Here is a 19,364-nt window from a genome sequence, read left to right as displayed (position 1 = left end):
AAACAGCGGAGTTGTGAAAACAAACTGGCCTTTAAACCCATTAAAGCAGCATTATTCCATGTTGTGAACAATGTTCATCATACATATGGTATGAACACTGTGTGTGTGTGTATATATATATACACACACACACACACACACACCTTGTAACGGATGTTTGTCTGAGGAATGGAATTTCAATTTCCAATCAAAATTCAAATTGAATTCAAAAATAGAACAGAACAGATATTGAACTGAAAGTTGACTAAACTATTTTACTGCAAATCCCAGTCAAAAGTACAAATTTTAACGACATTATTCAGAATGGAAGTTGTGCTTTTCTGAGCAGTGATAAAATGTATGATACTCCTCTATGTGACAGTCGCCTGCTCTGGTTATGCTGAGGCTGCTCAATGACAGGTTCCATTCACAACAGGTTTAAAGGGCTTGAATGCCTTCTGCTGAGGCAAGGAATCTACTGACCTCTCTTTACATGCTCTCTGCTGCAGCCCGCTGGCCTTTGTGTCACCCAACAATGATGGCACCACAGCACCACAGCCGGGGAACGCATCATTGTTCACTGTGGCCAATGGAAACACAGCAAAGAGACGTTTGTGTGATGTGTGATTTTCTGTGCCTGTGAACAGCGATGTAGAGACTGAACATCTGCTCTGTGACGAGGGGACAGTAAGGGAACGTCATTAAAAGAGAGAGCCAATCAGACGGAAGCTGTTTGGATTTATGCCAGGGTTTTTAGGCTTGTAAGACCCAAGTACAAGTGGCAAAAGTCTGTTTGTTTTTTTTTAAATAGAAAAAGTCAGGTGAGACGAGATGCCCTACACACCGTCTGGCTTTTTCTGTGACCGGTTGATCCGGGAACGAGAGAGGAGAGACGGAGAAGGTTCTCTGAACAAACCACTACGCTTCAATGGTCAGGACTTCAACACCCTGAGACAGGAGTGTCTTCAGAAGAAGAGTCTGTTTGAGGATGACTCTTTCCCGGCCACTGTGGAGTCTCTGGGCTTCAAAGAGCTCGGACACAAGTCGAACAAGGTCAAGAACATCGTCTGGAAGAGGCCCAAGGTATGAGGAGGGGCAGGGAGTTTGGCCAGGTTGGCACATGGAAGGTAAAAAAAAGAGGGGGTGAATCACACATGAGAGAAACTTGGAGTACTCTAACACATACAAGTTAGAATTCCAAGAAAGCAGCCACAATCCAAACATTGTTTCATATACAGCACCCCTGTCAAATTTGATTTCTGGATGTACACAGAGTACTGTTTGTATACCATAATGGACCCTGTTATCGACTGGAATTGTTAACAATGGCCAGCCTGGGATACGTTTCACTCCATGTTTTTTTCCAACTTCTCTCTGGAACATGGTGAACTCGGAGGTGGCGTCACTCCCAGCTCCAAGTTCCAATGTAAATGGAACACAGCAAGAAAGTCGGAGCAACCCCCCCCCCAACACTTCCACAATGGCTGCCGCTAGTACAAACACTGCTACTTTAACTGTTAATCGCAATTCTGTCATAATTTTTCTCAGAAAATCTGTCGTTCGAATAAAAACAAACACCATTTAGTTCCATGGTTCTCAAAATGTGGTGCGTGAGCTTCCTTTGGTGGTAACCCTAACCCAAAATCATAAATACGGTTCTACTGTTTATAGCAGGGTATGTGATCAGAGAGGGTTAGGGTTAGCTGAGGAATTTTGAGTGGAGTGATGTAAAAAATAACAAAATAACATATTAAATAATAATAATAATAACAATAATAAGAGTCACCTTATCGCTTGCTCCATCTTAATCTATGTGAGGAAGAGGAGGATGATGTGAGAGTAAATGATCATAATGGGAATAAATCTGCCTCCTGTGAAAAGTCTGTAGCTGACTTTGCTCAACCTGTTTACGCCACTGTATTTTTATGTTGGTGATAATGTTGTTACTTTGAGAGCTCAATATTTTCTCAGGAGGTTCTTGGTATAAAAAGTTTGAGAACCACTAGAACCAAATCGCTAGCCCACGATACATTCGCGTCAATTTTCCCCACCCCCCCCCCGACTTCTCAACCAGAATTTGGTCAACAAACTTCTAATCAGGCAACCCAAAAGTCAAACTTCTCAGTCATAGGTTGGCAATACAAGCTTAAAACAATATCAGGATATTCCATGATGTATTCCATGATAACAATATTTTTGGTGACATGTTAGAGATTTTAAAAATATAAGTGTTTGTGTTAATATGGAATTATACATCATTCATAATAAAAACATAATTTTGAACCAAAATGAATCTATTAAATAAGAAAACATACAGAAATACCTCATTATGACTTGACTATGTGGCATGAAATTAATTGGCAGGTCACTTGTTTGAGACCTCTGATTTAGACTTTAGTTCTGATATGTCTTTTGTTTGGCAGGAAATTTGTGAGAATCCACAGTTCATTGTGGGAGGAGCCAGTAGGACAGACATCTGCCAGGGAGATCTAGGTAAATACCATCCTTTATTTCCCTCAACTTTTCGTGAAGTGTGAACCTTTCACTGATGAACAAATGTTTTAAATAAAATAGTTTAAAATGTACAGAACCAATTTATTCAATAATTTTATCCATAACCTGATAAATGAGTTTTAAGACCTGCTTGGAACAAATGAATGGAAGGAACCTAAGGATTATTTTCATAATTGATGAATCTGTTGATTATTTTATCGATTGTTTTGTCCATAAACTAAAAAATATTCAGTTTTAATGATTTCTTTGTTGCATGGAGCAAAGAAACCAGAAATATTCACATTGAAGAAGCTCAAAAATCAGAAAACGTGTTTTAATTCTTTACAAATCACTCAAATCAAAATAATTGACAACTCATGTAGTAATAGATCGTTAATCAATAAAAAAAAATTCAGCCCGAAAGAAAAATAAGTAAATCCTGTTGTATCTACTAAACCACAGAGGTGTGAGGCTCTTCATTTTTTTTGGTTTAAAAGGTTTTAAGATAAACAAAACCCCAACAACAGTTATGCATCAATACACTTAAATAGGTAGATATTAGCTACCTAGAAAGTTAGCTAAGCTACTTAAATGAGAGACTAGCTACCTAGCTATAATGCACTTTATTTGTCCCACAACTCTGAATTTTTTTCGTGGAATTTTAATTCATTTTATTCATTTATAAACCTCAAATTTAGACCTAGCTATTTTGAGACAAACACAGTTTTCAACATCAGTTCATCAGTTAACCCTACCCCTTCATTCAAAACAAAAATATATTTTTATTTCATACTGGTTTTACTTTCACTTTATTAACCCTTATACATTGCTTTCCCTAAATTGACAAAAAGGTAATTTATTCTTGACTTGAATAATGATTTCCAATGGTTTTAAATTTGATATCTAAAAAAGTGCCATACATTTTGGTGAACAAATATCCCACTGGTCCCCCTGCACATGGCCTCCCCATAATGTGCTTACTCTTTTGGAAGGGAATCCATCCAGCAGCATTTCCCATTGTTGTCCCTTCACAGTGAGAATAAAGGGGACAAAGGTCCTGTTAACCTGTTCACTGTTGAAACACACACCTGGACATTCAGCAAAACTGATGTCGTCAGCACTCAGGGGATCTCTTCCTCCTGCAAAACAAAATGGAGTCATGAGTGAAGTCAGTGTCAGTCTTTATATCAATACACAATACACACCATATGGACAAAAGTATTTGGCCACACCTGTAAAGTATTGAATTCAGGTGTTTCTCTCAGGCTTTGGTCTCTAGGCCTCTTATCGCCAAAGAAGGACAATCTTGACAGTTTGCGGACGTTCCTTTTTCTATTCCAATATGTCCCAGTGTACAAAGCAAGAAATATAAAGACATGGTTTGACTTTGAGTTTTGTGGAAGAACTTGACGGACCCACACAGAGACCTGATCTCAACCCCAAACGAGCATCTTTGGGATGAACTACAAGAGATTGTGAGCCAGACCTTCTCATCATAAATGTTCTTGAGAAGGAATGAAGCACAAACATAAAAATCTTGAGGAGAGTCTCCCAAGAAGTGTGGAAGCTGTCATAGCTGCAAAAGAGGGACCAACTCCATGTTAAAATCCTGTATATGTATTTGAATATGTCATTACGGTCCATTACAGTTGGTCCCAATACTTTTGTCCACATTGTGTAAACTCTATATGAAAATGTCGCATCTTCATCTGCTTTTTTTTTATTCTAGTAATAAACATATGAATAAATTAGAGTAGATGAGCTCCTCACACCCATGTGTAGCTATATACAGTAATTAGATTTTTGTGACTTAATTGATTTCCTGTGTACAGGTGACTGCTGGTTGTTGGCCGCTATCGCTTGTCTCACCCTGAACGAGAAGCTTCTCTACCGTGTTGTTCCTGCAGAGCAAAGCTACTCAGAGAGATATGGCGGCATCTTCCACTTCCAGGTCAGGAAGTTAAAATAAATTTCCATGTAACGCTTCATTTCTGCACCTTAAAGTCAACCGACTCCTCAATTAAAGGCCCAGTGTGTGAAACAGACTGTATATAGAGATGGAAGTAATCAAAGTCTTGAGATTTGCAATATGACTTATTTTCTGAAGGTTCACAGAAAGTTCTTCAATGCTGTTTTTTCCCTTCTTCTCCTTCAGTTCTGGCGTTACGGTGACTGGGTGGATGTCGTCATCGACGACCGCATCCCAACCGTCAACAACCAACTGGTCTTCACTAAGTCCGCAGAGAGAAACGAGTTCTGGAGTGCCCTGCTGGAGAAAGCCTACGCCAAGTGAGTTTAACCTGGCAAGTTTTTATGTCTGAGAAGACATTAGCTTTGATTTTGTTGTAGCAAAGCAAAAGGTGTGTGGATGAGTTATCATTAAAATAATTAGTTGACAGTGGATCACTAAAATAATTGTTAGTTGCTGCCCCGGTTATTACTTCATCCCACAGCGTGGGAGTGAAGTATTGTTTTTGGTGGCTTTGTCTGGCTTCCACGGATCTGAACTGAGATACTCGGTACTGAACATTGATGTAAATGTTATCATTTCTCTTTCCAGGCTTCACGGCTCCTATGAGGCCCTCAAGGGTGGAAACACCACAGAGGCCATGGAGGATTTCACCGGTGGAGTCACAGAGTTCTACGAGATGAAGGAGGCTCCCAAAGAGCTTTACAAAATCATGAAGAAAGCTCTGGAGAGAGGCTCCCTCATGGGCTGTTCTATCGATGTGAGTCTGTGTCAGAAGGTCACTTACCTTCTGACTTAAATCTATGGGTGAACACGTTCAGAGAAAACATCAGCTTCATCCAAGAGCCTCAACCACTGGAGGGCACCAAAAACAAAAGCTTCAGCTGGTTTTCATTTCCTCTCCTTAGGTCACAATCTAATCAGGGTTAGGATTGTATTGGTGTCTGGTCGGCAGATTATTTAGGCCCTGTCCCCACAAAACAGCACAAAACACCAAACGCAAAAACAAAAACACAAACCCCCACAAATAAACAAAAATAAAATAAAAAAAAAACAATATATACTGAAAATAATGAAATTCCTTTTACCGTTTGTCAAGTCCTCCTCTTGTTCAACATCCAAACTACACAAGGACAACTCCAATTTTTGACTCAATCATTTTTATATTCCTTTTGGCTTTGTTAGTTGATTGGTCTGGTCAGTAAATTAGGTTGTAAACCTTGAAAGATAGAAACAAAGGTTACAATTTCAATTAAACATTTTTTAAGGCTTTTTATATGAATTTAAACATTGATTAAACATTTTAAATGGATTAAACACTTAAGCCTATTAAATAGAATAAAGAAAATCTAATTTCATCCATTTTCCACATTTTCTAATAAAGTTTTAACCTTTAACTTTTTACTATCCTTTTGTATTTTTAACTCAAAATGAAATATTGTTTCAGCACAAACCCATTTAACATAAATCAATGCAGTCAATGCTGCAATATGTTTTTCAGGCAATCTACACAGTAGTTAAACATAAACTTAAACATTTTAAGCAGCATTTCAAACACCATGAAAGTAAATAAAATATTTCACCGACCATTGGTGTCTTTGGACTGAACCTATGAGTGAACTTGAGGTCTTCTCTCTGAAGTTTGTTTGACTGAATGACTGAGTCCCTCAGTGTCTTCACAGGTGCTCCAAATCAGTGACAATGAGTGATCAGGTGACAAGTAGTCAGTTTGCTGCTGCTGGTGAACTCTGGGAAGTGTAGTTCTTTCAGACCAATCCTGAGAGTCAGCTCAACACTGTTTTTTAGCAAGCTGTTTTTGCTTGGTATTTAGTTCAGTGTTACAATGTTAAAATGACAACTTAATTGTCTAGTCATATAAAACAATATTGTGCTGTAAAGGAAATCAAACACAGCCATGTTAAGTCATTTTACTTTGTGTATAAAGGCAAAAGAATTCAAAAAAGGCCAGGGTAAAATCATTTATTCTTCAGGATCTATGTCTTTAAAACATTTTAGCATTGTTCTTGGCCCTTGATGTTAACGTTATTATGTTATTTTGATTTACTTTCAGTCTCTGGTTCCCGCTCGCCTTGAGACTCGCACCGTGACTGGACTTGTGAAGGGTCACGCCTACTCTGTGACAGCAGTGGAGGAGGTAAAACATTAGGAGACCCATAGGCACAAATCCGAATTTTAAGCATATCCAGATTTTATCTAGCTTGATTTTTTTGGCAGTCTTGACAGGTGAAAACATGCTAGATCCAATTTTTTCAAAGCTGATTCACAAGATAGAGATTTATAAAGAGGTGGTTTTGAATGTGATTTCTGATCCATTTCAATGTGAACGTCTCAGTCACTCAGATAGAATTTGAAAGTGTCTTCTCAATAGATCCGGAGAGACGGGAGTTCATTGAAGGCACTTAAAACGATCGACACAGTGTCAGACAATGGTTTAAAAATCAGAAGAAAGTTTGTGCTGCAGCTCCATGTAACCATGTGGGACAGAAACAGGCACAGATTTCTGTTGATGACTTGTTTTTCCAGGGCGTGGCTTGTAACTATAGAAATCCACTTCAGGGAAGAGCAGGTGAAGGGAAGTTAGAAGTTACATTAAGACCCAAATGCAGGTTGAAACATAAACAAAAAGAGTTTGTAATAAAACAAACAAAAAGGCGAAGGCATGAAGAAAAGTCAAAACAGAAAAATACCTTTTAAGACAGGAAGCAGAAACACAGGAAACTGAATGAAAAACTCTGAACAGGATGAACTGAATCCAATAAACAGGGAGCACAGAGAGGGATAATCAAACAGAGGTGAAACTAATTAGACACAGATGAATCACATTAGGGCGGGGCAAGTTCGACATACTAGAAAATATTCTTCAATTTTCTTTTAATGGAAACAAAATCTGCCAATGTTGTAAGTGTAAAGTTTGCTTGTCAGGAATTCTTTAAAACCTAACTTTAACACAATAATGTCAAAATCAAATCAAATTTTATGTGTGGCCAAATCACAATATGCATTATTTCAAGGTGCTTTACATTGTAACAAAGAAACCTTTATAACGGGGCTCTCAAACTCAAATGTCCTGGGGGCCAATGAGTATCTAGTGTGGCCAGTTAGGGGCCATTTTTTTCTGTTCAGGAGTGGTGGCTTATGCAGCATTTCAAAATCAATGTTTTGAAAAAACATTGAGAAAATTAAGTAATTATAACTTGATATTATTATTATGATATTATTATTTGGAACTTGGCTTGTAACCGGAAGGTCGCCGGTTCAAGTCCCCAACAGGTCAAAAGGGCTGGGGTATCCCTGAGCAAGGTACCAACCCCCATTGCTCCGTGGGTGCTACTCAGTGTGGCAGCCCACTGCTCCTACTTCTAGGATAGGTCAAAATGCAGAGAATAATTTCCCTAAGGGGATCTAAAATTAAAAAATATATTAAATGGTGTGGGTCTGCTAGTTTGAGACCTCTGCTTTACAACATTTCATAGAGAGAAGAGAAAATCCAACAATGAGTGGAGAGAAAAAACTACTCCCTTTAAACAGAAGAAGAAATCTCTGACAGAACCAGACTCAAAGATGTGCAGCATCCCTGAGCAAGGTACCCAAAACCCCACTCTTACCCGGGCGCTGCTCAGTGGCTGTCCACTGCTCCTAACCCTAAAAAGAGGATGGGTTAAATGCAGGTGAAAATTTCCTAAGTATTAATTATTTAATTATTAAATTATCTGCCTCGTCTGGTTGGTGTGAAAGGAAAAATGGGGGACACAGGAGAGGATAAGGGGGAGAGAAAAGGAAAGAGGGAGGAGAGGTAGAGACAGAAGAGAGACCAACAGTTAAACAAGAAGTCAGGACAGTTCTGATAGTTTTATAATGTAATGTTTAGAATATACTGATATCAATTTTAATTACAGAATAATAATAATAATAATAATAATAACAATAATGGCAATAGTACAACTAATATTTATAGTGTAATCCTGGGTTTGTTTAGGATTACTTCTGTCTGTTAACAGAAAAATCACAACTTCCTCTTATCAAAACACTGAAAAACATGTCAACATTTTGGATTGGCCCTCAAAAATAAATCATGCAATAATTAATCTCATTTTACAAATACTGTGGATGCTGCAGCCCTGGTGTCAAAGGTATCTGCAGAGTGAGCACAAAAAAACTAACAACAACAACAATAACAATAACAATAATAATAAAAGTTTGGGTCCTTAGTTTCAGCTGTTTGTCAAACTGTCCTAACATAAAGTTTGATGAATAAATCAAAACTCTCAGGAGTCATGTTTGTGTTTTCATGTGTCTGTGCTGCATCTGTTTATGTATAAAAACATTATGAATAAACAGATTCTGGTTCTCTCAGTGTAAAGCGTCGCAAGCGTCCAAAGTTCGTCTGGTGCGTCTCAGGAACCCGTGGGGTCAAGTGGAATGGAACGGTCCCTGGAGTGACAAGTAACAAGCTTTTAACCGTCTTCACCCATAACCTGTCATAATGTGTTTTATATGTGATTTTTTAAATGATTTCTGAGGCAGTGTTACAGCGCCACATACAGGTCTGTCAATATACTACAGTATTTAGAGTCGTCTGGGGATTTTGTGAGTATGAAGACATTTCTGGAAAAGAAAAATCTGTACGAACGAAAAAGAAAAAGACTGTATAGGGAAAGTTTTGTTTCTGTGTGGGTTGGGGCCTTAGAGAACCTTTAAAAGCACTTTAAATTCTTCTAACCCTAACCCTTTGACACCAGAACTGGTCTTTGACAGTGGACCAGTCTTGGTATCTTTCAGATTTTGTTTGTGATGTGATGTTTGTGGTTTTCTCCTCTGTGAAAGCTCTAAGGAGTGGACCTCACTGTCCAAGAATGAAAAAGATAAGCTACAGCACCAGAGTGCCGAGGACGGCGAGTTCTGGTCAGTGATGTGTTTTATTTACTTTCAAAACTTTTACTTGACTTTTTAAACTTTAGCTTTAAAAAACCTACTTGTTTATCTTGAATTTAATCCTGACATCCTGTATCCAGGATGTCATTTGAGGATTTCAGGAAGAACTACACCAAGATCGAGATCTGTAACCTCACACCTGATGCTCTGGAGGACGACAAGATCCACAAGTGGACGGTTTCTATGAACGAGGGACGCTGGGTGAGAGGCTGCTCCGCCGGAGGCTGCAGGAACTATCCAGGTAAAAGAACATAGAACAAAACAACAATAATATTAAATATTAATATATTTACTGCCCTCACAGTAAGTGAGTGACACTGGTTTAGTGTCATTAACACAACTTTAATGGCGTTACATTTGTATCAATAATAGTAAAACACCGGCTACACTGTGGTGGTGAGAAAGGGGTCACCAAAATAAATTCACTGGGTGCACCCACAAAAACACTCAACTGAAAACAGAAGTTCTACAAAACAAACAGCAACAATACTTTTTCTGGAATTATATATATTAGCACATATTACAAAATAATAATTAGCATTGTTACAAGTGTACAAACTGGACATCCCAAAATAAAAAAAGATGGAGATGTAGGCTGAATTCTGACTGACCAGTGGCTACGATCTGTGGTGAGGCTGAGGCCATAAACCCTGGCTGATTTAGGATGGATGAGGGGGTTAGTGAGGGATGGGATAGAGATGTTTTATTGCTTTAAATGAACTTAAAACATCACAAATAAAGAGTAAAATCCAAATATTGTTCTGCAGACACTTTCTGGACAAACCCTCAGTATCGCCTGCGTCTGCTGGAGGAAGACGACGATCCCGAGGACAGCGAGGTGGGCTGCACCTTCGTCGTGGCGCTGATGCAGAAGAATCGGCGGAAAGAACGCAAGATGGGAGCAAATCTCTTTACCATTGGATTCTCCATCTATGAGGTGCTTCCTCTCATGTTTTCAAGAAAATAATTTCACATGTTCTGGATGTTTTTAACAGACTTTGTGTTGCTGTTGAGACATTAAAGGTCCAGTAAGTAACATTTAGAAGAGGGGTCTCATAAAGAATTTCAAAATAAAAGTGTCTGTGTTGACATGGAATGATTTTTAGTTCACAATACAAAATGTACCTTCTATTGAAACTTTAAATGAACAGAAGGGCCGCACGTGGCCCACGGGCAGCAATTTAAAGGTCTCTGATTTAGAAGAGCTTATTGAATATACTACTTTATTTATATCATTTATTTAAAATAGAAACAAGTTAGATTTGCATAAGCCATAGAACAACATACATGCAGTTCATATAAAAGTTGAAACAAAGTTTAGATTTAAAAAGTAGCAGGTCAGTGTAAATACATATGTACTGTATTTTATGTCCTCTTCATTGACCTGACACTTATTTTGTCTCTCTCTTCACAGGTGCCCAAAGAGGTGAGAAAAGTTTTTAATCACTATTTTTCATTTTAGTCCTGACTTTGTCTCTTACTTCACATACTGTATATATTTCTTTTTTCTCTATATTTTACATATATAAGATGTGTTTTTACTCACCCTTCCAGATGCACGGGAACAAACAGCACATGCAGAAGGACTTCTTCCTCATCAACGCGTCTAAAGCTCGCTCCAAGGCCTACATCAACCTGCGCGAGGTGACCCAGCGTTTCCGCCTGAGCCCGGGAGAGTACGTCATCGTTCCCTCCACGTACGAGCCGCACCAGGAGGGAGAATTCATTCTGAGAGTCTTCTCAGAGAAGAAGAACACCTCAGAGTGAGTGGGGGAGGGTGATCACATCAGTGTGGCCTGCAGGGGGCGAGCTGGGCTTCCTGAGGAGGGTTAGGGTACATGGTGTCTGGTTCATATGTTCATTTTATCTCATTGATCCTGTGTCTGTCAGCAGGGCTGGGCATTCAAAATTACATGTTTGGTGAATAAATTAAAACTTTATTTATGCATGTTGTTTAAAACTTAAATACATACATTTTAGGTAAAAGTTTGAACAAATTCTCTAAATTTGTTTCGGGACCCCAAAAAAAATCCCCTGCAATCCATCTGTGGGTCCCACCCCAGTCTTTGGGAATCACTGAATCACACCAAAACTGGTTGGAGCTGTGAGGTCATCCGGCCAACAAATGTCTAGTTATGTTATGTATTTGGTTAGGTAATTTAATAATAAAGTTCCTGATTCATTATCATTTGATCATAAACATGAAAGTAACTAAACAATTGAAGTCTTAAAAGAACACTGGACCAACACTATCCTGCCCAATTCTTAATGAAGTGAAGAAATAAAATAAACTAGTAGAAATAAAACAAACTAGTTTTATCCATGTTTAAATCTAGAAAATTAAACGTTTTCCAAATGTTATAATAATATAATAACGTAAACCTATTTAATTATGATATTTTCTTTTTTAATAGTTTATGAAAATAAACATTTTATAAAATTAGGTTTCAAAATAAGAATTTACATTTTTCACCATTTATAGTATAATAAAAATGGGAAATCTTTGTGGAAACTGAAGCTGCTGAATGTGCGTGAACACCGAGGCCTCATGGAGTTTTGTATGAAAAACTGTTTTCAAAGATAAAAATGATAAAAAATCTAAATGAAATGTCCAAAAACCCAGCCCTGCTTGTTTATATAAAACACAGAAGATACCAACTTTATCAGAGATGTCGATGTCAGAAAGTGAAGGGTTGTGTTTCTGCCTCTTTCTGATGAGAGGGAGTTTGTTGCTGTTGTTGCTGTTGTTGTTGCTGTCATTGCTATTATTGTTGTTGCTGTCGTTGCTGCTGTTGTCGTTGTTGCTGTTGTTGTTGCTGTCATTGCTATTATTGTTGTTGCTGTTGTTATTGTTGTTGCTGTTGTTGGTGCTGATGTTGTTTCTGTTGTTGCTGTTGTTGTTGCTGTTGCTGCAATTGTTGTTGCTGTTGGGGTACTTGGTGGGAGGGACACAAGCCACCCAGAGCAAATCACGTTATAACGGCAATTTGATTTGTAGAGCTGGAAGAAAGCGGCCGCAGTTCGAAGCTGTTATGGAATCTTTTTTAGGACAAGCCACTTCAGATTCGGACATGATCCGGTAAAGGTCTGAGTTAAGTGCTGCACATTCAAGATTCAACAAACATCGGCCATCTCCGCTGCCCTGACACACACAAGAGGAGCGGTCAGCACATGGCCTGCGCTCTGATGGACAGAGATCTGGCTGTGAATCAGATAAAGCAGACATGAGTCTTGTTTTGCAAATTAAACACGATTAATAGCAGTAGTTTTAACTTTTAATTGGAAACCAGGTAGGTATTGGTTATTACATAGATTACATTAGATTTATTGAACATTTAGCTTGTGCTTTAAAACTGTAGTGCAATTTTTAAACCATCAAATGTTCTCTAAGAAATCTCTGTTTCTCAGTTTCGATGTCACCTGGCAACATTCTCGTGCTGCACACAGGAAGTGCTTTGTTTTATGTCGCGACGGACTGAGGCAACAGCAATATTGCACTAGTGTAGTGAAATGGTTAAAAACACAAAGAGTTTGAGTTTAGGTTAATTCCACCGTTTGATTGGATAAACACTTCTTGACTCCGCCCACCCCTGCTCTGCTGCTGTACACACACAACGCTCCCTCATGTCTGACAAAAATAATCCTAATAATGTCAACAAAGAACAAATCAACAAAAGTTACGCCCTGCAGCTTTAAGTGTCACATGTTTCTAGTGACTGTAGAGAAGCAGCAGGTGGCGCTGTCTCAACTAACCAAACACATTTTATTCACAGCTCATTGAACCTGATTGAAACTTGTATGAAGTAAATATGAAAGTAGAAAACTACTGTAATTGTTCAGGCTTGTGGTCCAGATGTGATGTTGTTGTCACCATGGTGACTGCTGTTTGTTGGTCTCCATCCAGGGAGATAGAGAACAGGATCGAGGCCGATCATCCAGTGGTAAGACTCTTCTTTTTTTCCTCGCTCTTATTTTAAATGATTTAATATTTACTTATTTTACCTTTAACACATTAAGAATACTTTTATTATTATTTGCTTGTCCTCTCTTTTTCTAAGTTGTATTCTTGTGAAGCACTTTGTGGATTTAAATGTTATCATACATTTCAATATTATATTTACTGTTAATATTAGTAGTTGCAACTAACTATTATTATAATGGTCAATTAACCTATTGGTTAAAGATAGATCTATTTGTTGTTATGGTTAATTTTTATTTGTTTAAACGTTATTTTAACCAGGAAAAACATTCTTTTTTTTTAAATGCGGGGCCTGGCCAAGATAACCATGTTAGTGAGGTTCTCACAGATGTTAGGGTTAATGGTTAAAACAAATACATTTGTGTTTCCCAAACCTGGAAATTATGACATGGTAAGCCACTTCCTGGCAGTAGCAGGAACAGACAGAGAAAAACATACAATTGACTGGAAAGGGAAAGCAGACAGGGAAAACAAAAGAAGAGTGTTACGACCAGGCCAAGGGGAAAACCTGATCACAACATAAATAATGAGACTCTCTCTTCTCAACTCCCCAAAAAACCACCAGTAACAAGTCAAAGCAAACCATTTTAATGGTTTATTAAAATCAAGCACAACAGGTCTACTGGCAGTCTGGCTGTGAGTGGTTTGAGGAAGTCCCCTGCAGCTGGGATGTTCAGTCCTCTTATTCAGATTCCTTCAGGCAGGACCAATCAGCTCCCAGGATCCACCTAGACTCACTCACACAGGTCAATCACTTAAAACGTGCACACCTGCAACCCATCTGACACTCACATACACACAGGGAAAAGGCAGTCACGACCCTGGGGTCGTAACAAAGACAAAAACTAATTTTACAATTACAAATAAACATTAATCTTAACTAAAGGGTTGGGAAAATCCAGCAAATTTGTTTAGGGACCCAAAAGAAATCTGACCCATCTGTGGGTCCCAACCCAGTCTTTGGGAACCACTATTTTAAGAGATGTTGTATAATTCTATTTTTTTATATATTTATTCTAATGAGCCAGTGCAGGTGTAATGTTTTACCTGTGTTGAATTCCTGCTGATAACAGATATGAAATATTCACAATCATACTGATGTCATGATGTCTTTCTTTCCTGTCCTTGTGTCCTTGTGTCCTTGTGTCTTCTGTGATTGTGTGATTTTGTGACGCTTCTGCTGCAGCCGGCGCCAGCGTCAGCAGGAGAAGAGAGCGAGGACGACCAGCAGTTCAGGAGCATTTTTCAGGAAATAGCCGGAGACGTGAGTTCACAGTGGAAACAAACCAACATCGTGAACCTTTTCGAATGAACAGGGTTAGGGTTAGGGTAACCCAGGGTTAGGGTAACCCAGAGACTTTTGGAACATTTACCATCAAATATTACAACTTACACATGTTTAAGATCATTGCATGTTTTACCGTATTGGAAAATTACTTTTATCACATTAGTTATGGGGTCACGCGGTGGTGTAGTGGTTAGCACTCTCGCCTTGCAGCGAGAAGACCCGGGTTCGAGCCCCGGTTGGAACAAGGGCCTTTCTGCATGGAGTTTGCATGTTCTACCCGTGTGTGCGTGGGTTCTCTCCGGGTTCTCCGGCTTCCTCCCACAGTCCAAAAACATGCAGTGTGGGGATTAGGTGAATTGGACACTCTAAATTGACCGTAGGAGTGAGTGTGAGAGTGAATGGTTGTTTGTCTCTAGTTGTGTGTGGCCCTGCGATGGACTGGCGAACTGTCCAGGGTGTCCCTGCCTATCGCCCGATGTTGCTGAGATTGGCACAGCACCCCCCGCGACCCTCTGGTGGAGGATAAAGCGGTAGATGATGACTGACTGACATTAGTTATGGAGTTTTATTGTACAATAATATGAATATGAGTTATATATAAATATAAATGCATTATAGATTAGATTAGATTAGAGTAAGACATTTCTTGTTACAGCAGCAAAAAAAAAAATGAAAATACAAAAAAAATGGAAGTAGAATAAACATTAAATACAGTAAAATAAGATAAAAACAAGAATTAAAAATATATACGAGACGATATTACAAAAATATGATCAGGATATGTACATGATTTATGAAACACTATCTAAATGATTGGGTAATTATCAAAAACATTTTTTATGTTTAGCACTCTTGCCTTTGCAGCAAGAAGACCAGGGTTAGGGATAATATTTGAATTAGGGAGTGTAGGTGTGACAGTGAATGGTTGTTTGTCTCTGTGTGTGTTCCCGTGGTGGAAAGACAAAGTGTTGTCGTTCTTTAATCAAAATCATATCTTTGTTTTACCATTTAAAAAAAAAAAACAGAAACAATAGTAAAGCACATTATTATTTCTTGTCAAATTCTAGTTATTTACTTGCATTCCTGAACAGAAAAAAAGAGTTTTAGTGGTTAAAGTTCATTTCTGTGAGTCAGCTCAAATTTAAATAAAAAGGTGAAATAAATGTATTGTTTGCCAAATAAATAACAAGAACATTTTTAGTTTTTATATTCATTTTTATGACAGGTGGTCTAATTCATTTGTTAATTTCTTTTTGTCTGTCTCTCTCTCACTCACAGGAAATGGAAATCACTGCAAATGAACTGAAAAATGTTCTCAACAGAGTGATCAGCAAACGTGAGTTTGAACCTCATCACTGTGTAATGAGCATCAAAGGAATAGAATAGAATAGAACAGATGAGTAAATGTACTTGATTTATCACAAACTGGGAAATTAGAGTGTAGCAACATCATAGAATAAAAATATAAAAACAACTTTAAGGAATGAAATGAAATAGTATGAACATAACGTAAGAATGAGGAGTGTGGTATTCAAGAGACAAAAGTATTATAACTTTACATGAATATTGTAAAGATTTATGGCATGAGAAACAATCTCTCTGTCTGTGTGTCTGTCTCTGTCTGTCTCTGTCTGTCTCTCTGTGTGTCTGTTTCTCTGTCTGTGTGTCTGTGTTGCAGATAAGGACCTGAACACTGAGGGCTTCAGTCTGGAGAGTTGCAGGAGCATGATTGCTCTGATGGACGTATCCTTTGTATCAAGTGCATCAGTCTGTCATCTGTGGTCAGAGACTCTGAATGTCTGTGTCTGTGACGGATGCTCACTGAGTCCAGAGTCTCAGAGTCCTTCACTTCCACCCCCTTATCGCACAGTTAACACTTCACTATCACTACATGATGCAGAATAAGTAAAGCCTTGAAAGGAAAGTGGACAAAAAACATTTTTAGGAAGATTTTGCTCCTTTTGGTAATTGTTTTTAAAGATATAAAAAGAAGTTATTTTCACCTAGTAGTTCCAAGTATTAGTCCACCTCACAACAGATGGAAGTAACAGCAATGTTGTGCTAGTAAAGTGAAATGTCTAAAAACACAAAAGAAGTCTCCACAAAGAGTTTAAGAAGTGAATTCATGCTCAACATTAAGCCAGTTTCATGGGATAAACACTTCTTGACTCCGCCCACCTCTGCTCTGCTGCTGTATATTCTTACAAAATAAATGTTATATGTTATATTGTGTTTAGTAGCTACTCATATGTAAAAAAAAAATCTAAACATATTGTTACCTTTTAGTTATTTTTCTGTATTTTTGTACAGGGATAGGGAGGAGCCTTATTTTCACAATGCATAGGAAACAAATGGAATGTTCAGTTCTGGTAACCCTAACCCTAACCCTGGCTTTTTGGGTCAAATGTGTCAAAACACCTGCTTCCATTTCTCTTGAGGACTGGGGAAAGTTTCACTCTGTGCCACAGATTTTGGTCAATTTGATGTAAAAAAAATTATTTATTATTATTTATTTATAAATTATTATTTATTTGACAAATAACAAACTGAATTCACCGCTTTATACCACATTTGAGGGTTTCTAAGTGAAGTCAAAAATGAATCAAGCATAACATATTTGATTAGATCATATTTACGGTCATAGAACAAAGCTGGAATAGGAGGCTATTTATAAGGGAATAGACATTTATTTGTTGTACAGTTGTGGTATTAACTGCTTGTGTTCAGATGGACGGGACGGGTCGACTCAATCTGCAGGAGTTCAGACATCTGTGGAATAAGATCAAACAGTGGCAGGTAGGGGGCGCTGGTCACCACAACAACTTCACCTTCCATCTCTCTAGGTTTTTTGTTTTCACATTAAATGTTGTCACTGATGAGTATAAGTATATATTATATACATATATTTATATATGTATATTTTCTATATGTATGTATACATGTATGAATAATAAATGTATATATATATATATATATATATATATATATATATATATATATATATATATATATATGTATATATACATATGTATAAACAATCCTGAATTAAAAAGAAGTTAAATCCTTGTCTATTTCAGGGAATCTTTAAACACTACAACGCTGACCAGTCTGGAAGCATCAACAGCTACGAGATGAGGAACGCCATCAACGATGCAGGTAATGGTGAGGCACACATACACATTCATCTCAAAGGGTCAGTTCATACTCAGTTCTCTACTCATACTTAGTTTTACTAGTTACTCTCCACATCGTTTTTTGTTGTTTACTTTGAATGGTTAGGGTTAGTCCTAAGAACAGTAGGGAAAGTATCACTCTGTGCCACAGACTGAACTCACCCTCTAAATGTTCTCGTCACTGTACAGTCATGTGTCTTGTGTCCCGCTCAGGCTTCCGTCTCAACAACCAGCTGTACGACATCATCACCATGCGCTACGCTAATGAGAACATGAACATCGACTTCGACAGCTTCATCAGCTGCCTGGTGCGGCTCGAAGCCATGTTCAGTAAGTCAGTGCCTCATGAACATCATGAACATCTGTCAGATTGCAGTGCTTTGTTTCAGTATTTAATACAATAGAACCTGAATTATACAGAGATTTAGAATCAAGACGTTGGTGTATCGTCTAGTGATGATGATTTTGTATTCAGGAGCGTTCCAGGCCTTTGATCAGGAGGGAGACGGTACCATCAGACTCAGTGTTCTGGAGGTGAGCAGTGAAACTGAACTCAGTCACAGTCCTGTGGTCAAAAACGTACCAACCCTTTCCTTTTCCTTTTCTTTTCTCGTGTCTTATATGCAGTGGCTCCAGTTGACCATGTACACCTAGAAAGGCTCCTCCTCTCCCAGGTGAACTCCACTCCACACGAGGACCAGACCTGCCAGCTTTTACCTCAACATTCAGTGTCATCCACCTCAACTCACCGCCTCCATTTTAGCTTCTCTCTTTTCAGGCCTGTAACATTTCCTTCTCTGCTTCCATGATCATGAAAATATCAGTCTCCTTTGCTTTGTTTTTCATTTTCAATTTTCTTTTTGAACACACTTTTACCATGTATCGTACTTTTCTCAGGCATCAAACACACACAACCTCCTTTTCCTCAGTCACGATACCTCACAAGCTTCTCCCACATTTCACTGTTCAACTAGAGCAGCACAGGCATCTTCTCCCGTCTCTGCTGGACCATGAATGGACATAGTCACTCCAACGCTGACCACTTTTCATTATCTCCGTCAATAAAACACACCTGGACTTGTTGTTGGCCTAGCGTAGCATGTTGGCGACAATGTGGCAGTCACTCAGCTCTGCACCTGTGGATGGATGAGACTCCAGAACCAAAACTATGGAGCTGAGACTTCTAACCTTTGATTAGCACCAATGTTGTTAAAGGTTCAACAATGGATTTGAGATAAATATGGCTACAGGGGTTTGACTGCAGCTTTTTGTGATTTTTCTTATTATGGCTTTGGTCTATTGAGTGTATACTGCATTTTTAACCTTTTCAATCTAATAAACAAACAATACCGGTCTAGTTATTGGATTGACTGCATTACCAATTGTTTTTATGTTTAATTAAGATATTTGGTCACCATCAACCAGCCTCTTACTGCCCCCTGGTGGCTATTCAGTACAGCCAGAACACCACATCCACTTTTGTGTACTTATAACCAAAGACTGAAAATAAAGATGGGTGGCATGTGTTCA

The 19,364-nt window shown here is 38.3% G+C and overlaps 1 protein-coding gene across 2 annotated transcripts; it reads left to right on the top strand.

Moving 5' to 3' along the window:
- The first annotated feature begins 494 nt into the window (after window positions 1-494).
- On the top strand, window positions 495-19,191 carry capn3a (calpain 3a, (p94)). Of its 2 annotated transcripts, none has more exons than XM_044048074.1 (21): window positions 495-1,062; window positions 2,403-2,472; window positions 4,305-4,423; window positions 4,628-4,761; window positions 5,033-5,201; window positions 6,513-6,596; window positions 8,817-8,905; window positions 9,287-9,364; window positions 9,475-9,635; window positions 10,162-10,331; window positions 10,809-10,820; window positions 10,949-11,157; window positions 13,299-13,335; window positions 14,560-14,637; window positions 15,940-15,997; window positions 16,340-16,404; window positions 17,389-17,457; window positions 17,739-17,817; window positions 18,048-18,164; window positions 18,310-18,368; window positions 18,462-19,191. In XM_044048074.1, exons 1-21 carry the CDS (start codon window positions 811-813, stop codon window positions 18,486-18,488), a joined length of 2,136 nt encoding a protein of 711 aa, XP_043904009.1. In that variant the 5' UTR covers window positions 495-810; the 3' UTR covers window positions 18,489-19,191. The 2 variants fall into 2 exon arrangements, with proteins under 2 accessions (XP_043904009.1, XP_043904008.1); XM_044048073.1 differs by having other exon boundaries at window positions 16,340-16,413.
- Window positions 19,192-19,364: the final 173 nt, after the last annotated feature.

The sequence above is a fragment of the Solea senegalensis genome, linkage group LG16 (genome assembly GCF_019176455.1).
Source record: "Solea senegalensis isolate Sse05_10M linkage group LG16, IFAPA_SoseM_1, whole genome shotgun sequence".
Taxonomy (NCBI): Eukaryota; Metazoa; Chordata; class Actinopteri; order Pleuronectiformes; family Soleidae; genus Solea; species Solea senegalensis.
The sequence above is the reverse complement of the archived record's forward strand: the minus strand, read 5'-3'. Positions and strand labels throughout refer to the sequence as shown.

Bases quoted from the DNA above. Each gene is read 5' to 3' on its own strand.
- capn3a (XM_044048073.1), top strand. From the start codon at position 811: ATGCCCTACACACCGTCTGGCTTTTTCTGTGACCGGTTGATCCGGGAA. The intron at 1,063-2,402 runs GTATGAGGAGGG...TTTGTTTGGCAG, and splicing joins TCGTCTGGAAGAGGCCCAAG to GAAATTTGTGAGAATCCACA. The intron at 18,369-18,461 runs GTGAGCAGTGAA...TCTTATATGCAG, and splicing joins TCAGACTCAGTGTTCTGGAG to TGGCTCCAGTTGACCATGTA.